The sequence below is a fragment of the Aplidium turbinatum genome, chromosome 6 (assembly GCF_918807975.1).
Source record: "Aplidium turbinatum chromosome 6, kaAplTurb1.1, whole genome shotgun sequence".
In the NCBI taxonomy this organism is placed as follows: Eukaryota; Metazoa; Chordata; class Ascidiacea; order Aplousobranchia; family Polyclinidae; genus Aplidium; species Aplidium turbinatum.
The window spans coordinates 18,451,376-18,460,041 of NC_137477.1; the positions used below are offsets into that span (position 1 = coordinate 18,451,376).

At 37.4% G+C, this 8,666-nt stretch overlaps 1 protein-coding gene and 1 non-coding gene across 2 annotated transcripts; both read right to left on the reverse strand.

The window, feature by feature from the left end:
- Nucleotides 1–935: 935 nt before the first annotated feature.
- Nucleotides 936–2,594, reverse strand: LOC145772823 (charged multivesicular body protein 2b-like). Its single transcript, XM_082584704.1, has one exon. The coding sequence runs from the start codon at nt 1,567–1,569 to the stop codon at nt 937–939; it is 633 nt and encodes a 210-aa protein (XP_082440830.1). The 5' UTR covers nt 1,570–2,594; the 3' UTR covers nt 936.
- A 3,705-nt stretch (nt 2,595–6,299) lies between these two features.
- Nucleotides 6,300–6,404, reverse strand: LOC145773049 (U6 spliceosomal RNA). The gene has a single exon (XR_014289467.1). It is a non-coding gene; the product is annotated as a U6 spliceosomal RNA (small nuclear RNA).
- Nucleotides 6,405–8,666: the final 2,262 nt, after the last annotated feature.

Below are 8,666 nucleotides of genomic sequence, written 5' to 3' on the forward strand. Positions count from 1 at the left end.
TCTAAATGCAAATCAAATCCGGACAAATCGAGTCTTATTGTAGAACAAATACTGCCATTGCTGAGCATTTGAGAAAATACACTAATACAGTATCTTCTGACCTGTGTCAAACTCACAACATTGCTCAATAGTAATGGCTGTGTAACATAATTATTTTTGCAACAAAATTAACTGCACTCATATAGTTAATTGTGTACAATAAAATATTTGGAATTGTAAATGTTTCTGTGAAACAAAAACAATATTGTTAACCAAGGTTAAGTTACAGATTGTGAGTATTCCTATATAATGCAGTATAATTACATGGTTGAACATTCCCAATTAATATACCATACCGCCTACCGGTACTGCAAAGAACAAAAAACAGTTAAACGGGAGTATTTTCTTCATGTACACATTACACAAGATACATAATTACTACTATTGCTCCAGTTATTTTACTAAACAAAAAAGCTGGATAACTGCAGTAATACACAGGTTTAACAATGTATTAACAAAATTCTGATGAATATTGTGCACAAGTTATTATAACTAGTTAACTGCTGAGGTTTAGATAAGAGACAGGAAATTTGTAAAATGTGACAAATAACAACATTTTTAAAAATATTTGTGTTTTTCTCTTAGTTTCTGCAACAGGGTTGACTGTATCTTCAAATAAATGCTGTCAATATAGGCCGAATCTGCTTTGTTACAGTTTTTAAAAAAAAAGACTAACATTTTTAAACATCAAGTTAACAGTATTTAATGCTATGGAGTGTATCTAGCATCTCAAACCAATCCCATCACATAGTTATAATGCTCAATAAGCAATCTTTTGCTTAATATACAAAAGCAAAGAAAGTAATAACATAAGTAGCTGTTCTAGACATTTTAAAGGCAAAAGCAAAACAAACTTGACACATATGATATATATATAAGTTTTTCTAGAAAGATTAATTAATCTGCCGGGGTTCTTAAGGCATTAAGTTTTGCTTCAATTTCATCATATTCCTTTGATGATGCAGCACCACTGACTTCATGACTGGGTACTGAAACTCCAGCCATTTTTCCAGAAATGTCAATTCCAATTTCACCCAAAACTTGGTTAACAATTGAGTCCTGTTCTTCTTCGTCACCACTTTCATCCAAGATGCTGTCCATGGTATCATTTATCATTTCTTCACTCATTTCCATTTTGGCGTTTTCACGCTCAAATTGTTGCATAGTTTGAGCTAATTTCTGTGGATTCATCTGCTTATTCACATCAGCCATTGTTTTTGCTGTGGTACCCATTGCATTTGCCATCTTCATATTAGAATGCATTGCTTTTGTTTGAACACCAACTGAAGTTATTGTTGAGCTGGCAGCATAAGATCTTGTTTTTTGTTTTCTAAGATTCACAAGCTGCTTTGCAAGAATGCCACACGCTTGCTTATTGCCTTGCTTTGCAGCTTTTTTAATTTCCAGTTGAAGCTTTTTTTCTTCTTGCTCAATTTTTGTTCGATCTCGTGACATTTCCCTGTTTGCTTTTCGTAACTGTCGATCCTGATCACGCATTTGTTGCTCAACTGTTTTCTTTTTTCCAAACATGATGTTGCTGGCAAAGCTATATATGTTGACTAAGATTTATTAAAACTGAAAAAATAAAAACAATCAATTATTTTAAATATGATACACAAAAATACCACAAAACAATTTTGGTAAACAGGTAATTTTCTTGGACCATAAGGCAGTAAAACCTAGCAATGACATGACATCATAATACAGTAATGTGAAAATAAACCATAAACTGCAAGAGTTTTCGACCATACACAATTACACATGTTAGCGATTATCAAACAACAAAATAACTGATACGTACATACATGAATTGAAAATACACAACTGATCTACACATGAGTGAGCTGAAAATAAAATACACAAGAATGAAACCAGCAAGGCAGATAAAATGAAGCACATCACATGAAGGTGAATTAAGCAAGAAAAAAATATCACATGAGGAGTAATTAAGCAAAGATGTTTAGCAGATCACAAATGCACCATGCACCTATGACAAACAATTGCCTGTTCTGGCAAGGATTGCATTTACTTCATATATGTGTAGATCAGTTATTTTGTTGCTTGATAAGGGCTAACATGGATATTGGATATGGCCAAAAATGTTTGCAAATATACGCAGTCTAGTTCATTTTCTCTTCAACCTACTGTGTTATGTCAAATGCTGCAGGCCTCTAAGCTCCAAGGAACCATGGCCACCGAGAAGTCGTTAAATGGACTCCAAAACTATCACGCCGGTAGGCTATGTTTTATCGCCTGCTTCCACAAGCCAACATTTCTCCACTCCGTTGTATTTGAAACTTTATTTTCTCCACTCGTGTTTGTATTCTAAACTTTTTTCTCAACTTGCGCTTGTACATGAAAATTTTTTCTCTTCACTCGCATTTGCAACATTTTTTTACACACTTTAGGGCAAAGTCTCTCAAATGCCGACATGAAATATTACTGATAAAAGTTTCACAAAAAGTCTGAGTGTTGACCTACAGAAACTTAAAGACTAGTTCTACATGTACTTGGGAAGCAGTGCACTTAAATACAACTGCAAATATGTTTCAGGGCCTCGTTTGGTAGTTGTGACCTGAGTGAACGCTAAAACACTTCTTCTTCTTCTTAAGTCAACATGCGGAAGAACAATCATCAGAATGGTACCCCCAGACCAAGCACAGCGCCCTTGTCAGGGCGAACAGCACCAGCTGTTGTAGGTCAAGGAGTGACCATTCTGCAACTAAATGTTGAAGGCATCACCAACGCTAAACTAGACATCATCACACAGCTAAAACACGATATCAAAAAACGTACTTTAAAAACAAAAGTTTTTAATAAACTTTTCGCTTTTGGGGCCGGAAAGAAACTCTGGTAGACAATGCTTAGTCGCCGGAAAAATAAAGAGCTTGGAGGCCTGTGCTGTAACAAGGTTGTAAGTTGTAACATAATAAAAACAAACAACTTCAACCAGTGGTTCCCCACCTTTGTAAGCTTACGGCAGTATACAGCACCCTACATAACTACAGTATACAGCACCCTACACATACATAACATAACATATTTTTTAGTGGTTTGTTTGTTGTTTTCAACCCAGCTTGCGAGCTCCCAATGTTGGGTTGCTCAGTGAAGGCAATTCGACCCTTGTGTTCTATCAGAAACAACTTAGGTAAACAGCAACCAATAAAGCAAAATCCCAAAAATGGAATTGTGCATGAAAATTTTATCAGCCACAATGAGAGAGAGAACACTTTTATTTGGTCTGTTGCGAGAATAGCACGGTACAATTATACACAATATGAATAGAATAGGGGACACCATAGCAATCTAGGGAGGTGGTATACAAATCCACCCCCCCCCCCTTTTTAACTCATATGACAAAGACAGGACTCGACCAAACATTTAGGGTGAAACTACTTTATCTTTGCTTCAATGCTCACACACTTCAATCCACATGTTTTGGTCAATTCCTCTTTGTCATGAGCTGGGTTTTTTTTTCTTCGCTGAGACTTTTCAGTCATTTGTCCGAAATGACTTGAAAAAATTCGGTCATTTTTAGTCACTTTTGGTCATATATAGTCAATAGACTGTATATTTTTTCGGACATTTTGACCGAATTGACTACATATTTTTTTCGGACATTTTGCTAAAAAATCAGTCAATGACCGATAAATGACTGAAAAAAAAACCCAGGTCATGAGTTACCAAGGGAGGGGGGGGACTTGTATACCAGCTCCCAATCTAGATACGGTACGGTATCACAACAGACAACAATGATTCCAGCTAATCATTTGAGAACAGATAAAAAATGATACAGCTTCGGTAGAGAGTTTGTCTTGTTGAACCATAGGCATACGAAGCCGAGCAACGTTATCAAGTTTAACATATTTAAAGATTATTATATTTACAAAAAAAACCCACAAAACTACGCAACAATTAAATATCGAACGTTTTCGACATCACGAGATGTCCTCTTCAGGAATAATATACATACAACTTAACTACATCTGAATAAAATACAATGGTTAACTAAATCTATAAACAGGAAAAAACAAAAACTGCACAGTACTTCTAGATAAAAAATATATGAGAAATTGCTTGTAGCACCTCAGAGTATTGCAATAGCAACCCAGAAGCCAGAACACTGACTTAAACCAAAAACATTGCAGTAAAAAAATTACGACATACAGTACAGGTAATTGCATTTCAATCAATCAATCATTTAATTTTTCGTCATTAACGCATCCGGGACAAAAAAGATACTAACTACAAAAATCGATATAAACCTACCAGCACGTTAACGAACGGGAAAAGGTGGCAAAACCTTGAAAGGTTTAAAACGTGCCTGAATGAAAAATTATGTAGTAGACTATATATATCAGTAGTTAGCACGGCCACAAAACCCAATAGTAGCCTATAATACCATGAGGCAGTGCTTCCCAATCTTAACCGCTGTAGTAGATTGACCAGGCGTTTCAACTACAGTATTTTGCTCTTAAGAACTAAATTACAAAGTATTTTCTACAAACTGATGTGCTTCTCAAAAGTTTGGGTCACGCCAACAAGTATGTGGGGAACCGTGTGGCCTGTTATAGAATATTGTGTTATGAATCTTTGCGTCATAATCACGATGAAACGACACATGACCTGACGTCACTCAGTGACAGTGACTGGTCACATCCTGTACTCCCATCCATAAATTGAAAAAAAAAATATTAGAAAAGCTTCGAGATGTCTACTACACTTTCTGCTATTTTTAAATTTTGTACCACCCATCGATTATTTAAATAGGCTACAGTTTATTCTACAACAGTTATTTTCTGCAAGTCTTTTTGTCCTTGGAGTCGTTTTCCATAACGTTGATGGCAAAACCAATTGACAATTAGGAAAAGTTGAAAATGTAGAACAAATCCAGATATCGACGTTTTATAAAAAAAACTTCAGAACCCAGATATGGGTTTAACTGGTCAGTAGTCAACTGGTCATACCCAGTGCCAGGCGCAGATCTAGGAGTTTTTTTTTGGGGGGGCCAGAAAATTTGAAAATGATGAAACAGATATGAACAATCAGTGGCGTAGCCAGGAATTTGGGGCGTTTTGACGGCCGGCGGGCGAAGCCGGCCGGCGGCGTGTTCGCCAAAGGCGACACCCAGCGGCGGGGGTCTGGAGGGCCTCCCCCAGAAAATTTTGAAAATTTACGTTGAATTTGGTGCATTCTGAGAGCATTTTCAACAAAAATATGGGTATGAATATTCCTGTAAAATGGTGCTATCCGGTGGCATAGCAAAAGGATAAGATCATGTTTTCTTCAGCATTTTTTTCGGTAACAATAAAGCTAAGTCTCTATGTTTTCTTGTTGCTAATTCCTGGCTGAGATGTTTGAATGTTTGGTATTAACAAAACTCGCTCTTTTAATGCAGTTTTGCTTAAAGTTAGGCAAACTTTGTTTTAGAGACATAGAGACTGAAAGCATCATTCTCAATATCGTGACGTCACACGCGTGCCAAAGGGGGGGAGGGGTTGTAACCCCCTTGGCTACGCCACTGTGAACACTGATACTACGACATATACGATATGCTATAAAATAGACATTAAAACAGCCATGTTCATCAATAAATTTTGCTGGTACCGGTAGCCTATAAAAATTGCTAAGCATGCAAAGTAAACTTGAAATCTGGTTTAAAACCCTGTAGCCTATGCAGTGTCCATGACCAATTGGATATTTGTAGCCTATATTTGCAGACATATAGCCTACGGCAGGGGTCACCAACTGGTGGCCCGCCACGCTGTATCGCTGCGACCCGCGAAAGGTATCAACGTACAAGTATAACTAAAAATACTTTTCTTGAGGAGTTAAAGAGCACGAAAGCAAAAAATACTTTCCGGGAAGCATATTTTCGCTTTGCATGCGATTTCACCGACCAACCAATCAGATTATAGTTCTAGGTGGGGGTTCTAGGTCCAATGCGATGTCCAGCCACACTGTCCCAGTGGTTGATTAAAACGTCTGTTTTCGAATTTCGAAATTGTCTGTGAGCATAGGTTTGCTTATTTTAAGTTTGCAAATGTCATGTAAACACTAGTGTGCGTTTCACCCTTATTGTGTTTCACGAGCAGTGTTCTCTTTGTGCAAGTTTTTGTTTGCAAAATAGATGGGTGTGCCAACTCAATTTATAATAAATTGGCAAAATACTAATACTAGGCTATATATAAATTTAAAGACTTTTCTGATTGTATTATGACAATATTTAGCTTAGTACTGCAAAACGTTTTTTTTTTTTAAGAAATATAGAACGCTTCACGATTTTGCGTGTCATCCTTGCGCAGGGGCCATGCTAGTCTTCTCTGTATCGTTCCAATTTTAGCATATGTTCTGCCGAAGCAAGTCCTGCAAAATGTTATTAATCAACAAATTCTTGCCACGCTGATAAGCAGCGCAAGTGAGAGTTGTCATCAATAACACTATTTAACAAAAAAAGAAAAAGTTTTTGTCCTTGGGAAATAATTGCTATTTTCTGTTTGATTTTGCCTAAAAAATACAAAAAATCTTTATTGTACCACAATAACTTCAGGTTTGTGTTCCTCAGATTAGTTTGAATTTTTTCTCATTTCTTATGAAAATAGGCATATAGCCTACATAACGTTGAAAATTTACTGTCAGCTGCTTCCAGCAATAGTTACCTAATAATGGGTATTATTAAGTAACAGTTGGATTCTGTTTGCACACAAAGCCTTGCAAGGTTTTGCTTTTGTGGTGAAACAAAGAAGGCTGAGCATTTTTGCAGTTCCATACTTTTCTTGAGCAATTTATTAACATTTACTGCTTTGCGAGATGCATCCCCACACGGTGTGTTTGTTTTGTCTTCAACTCCGAGTTACTGGTGAAAAGCGCCCTTACTACCGCCATAAAAAAGATATAAACGATAGTGTCGGAAAATTGTCATTGACATACAAATCCAAAACAAGTACTATCTTTATAAGTCCACTGCTGAGTTAGCCTACTCATTTCTACAATAGAGCAATGGGACTTAATTGGATGACAGTGTTCAACTTATTTCACAAAGAAGTTTTTCAGTGTTCTACACATTTAAAGACAGTTTATGCTACTGCCATGATATAGAAAACTTTTTCAGTCTAAATAGGCATTTCCTGCAATCCTTGAGTGGAAGCTCTTCATCCACAGCTCATCTAGAAGCCTCACAGCTGTATTGTTGAGTAACACAGACAAGTGTTACTCCATTCTTCCGGCTTAGGCTACTCAGTTTATATGAAGGAAGAATATTAAAACATCAAAATCGTGATGGGTGCATTGAAGTAGGACCTCTACAATTGGGAGGTTGTTGGTGATTTCAAGATAGTGGCCTTCATAATGCCGCTTCAGGGTGGTCAGCTGCATAGCCGAGAGTGAGAACACTGGAAAGGCAATCGAAAGGGCGCCGGTTCGACACCGCTCAAGAGCATGCGGCTGTGTCTGTGGCAGGACACTTAAAGGCATGCCTGAAGGTGGACACGAAGATTGGCTTCCTTGCCTTCCCGTCCAAATCTTTAACCACCGGGTGTAGCCTACACCTGGATACGACAAACAAAACAAACAAGGGTGGTTCTATCAAGTTTCAATGCCGTCTTTGTGTTTGGGATAGCAGAAACACAGCTTTTCACTACAAGAAGAGGAATTGGCCTCCAAGAACCAGCTATGAGATTGGACCTTATAATGTAAAACAACAACCTCTGGTGTCTGAAGTTCAACAGACAGCTTGGACCTGTTTCATGTTTGCAGTTAACAGATTTTTGGGCAATCACAAAACAGAGAATTACAGGGTGCTTTTTGATCAACTCAGAGATGCGTGTTAGAAAATAGGATGCAGGATGTCACTGAAACTACGCGCACTACATGCTCACCTTGATCAATTCAAAGATAAAAAGGGCGACTCCTCAGAGAAACAAGGTAAAAGATTTCCTCAAGATATTAGGTTTTTGAGGAACGCTATATAAAGGCCAGTTGGCCTACAATGAAAGTATGATGGAGGACTACATATGAACCGTTCACGTGAAAGAAAACTGATATATCATCACCAATCTCAAAAAAAAAACATTTCTTTATAATTATGTTATACGTTGTAAGAGCTTTACGTGATGACGTATAAGTTTGCTCTGTAATAATTTTGACCAAAGGCCTGCAGCAGGGTATTCAGGCCTTTAGGTCTTCTATCGTGTTTGTAGTCTAAATTAAAATCGCGTTCTACACATGTTTTTGTCTTGATTATGTATTTAAAGAATCTTTGAAACAACGTTCATCGTCATTATTTTAGAATGACAACACAGACAACAATAAGTAATCTTAGATTTAACTTCTTTATATTGATTTAAAAAGATATAGTGGGAGCCATTGCATTAAAAAGGCACAATTAGTCAGAAAATCCAATAAATGAATCTCATTAACCAGTGACGTTCGGTGGCTTAAACCGTTGGGAAAGCAACTTGGAAATATGCTGCAGCAAGGTAGTAGGCACGAAAGGCGTAACCGTCGGGCGAAGCCCGAAGGCGTGTTGCCGGGCAACACTTCCCGCGGGGGGTCTGAAGGGCCTCCTCCAGAAATTTTTGAAAAACACTTCCAATTTGGTGCGCTCTGAGAGCATTTCCAAAACAAAT

What these genes read in the sequence shown, in the direction of transcription:
- LOC145772823 (XM_082584704.1), bottom strand. Translation starts at nt 1,569, where the DNA reads ATGTTTGGAAAAAAGAAAACAGTTGAGCAACAAATGCGTGATCAGGAT.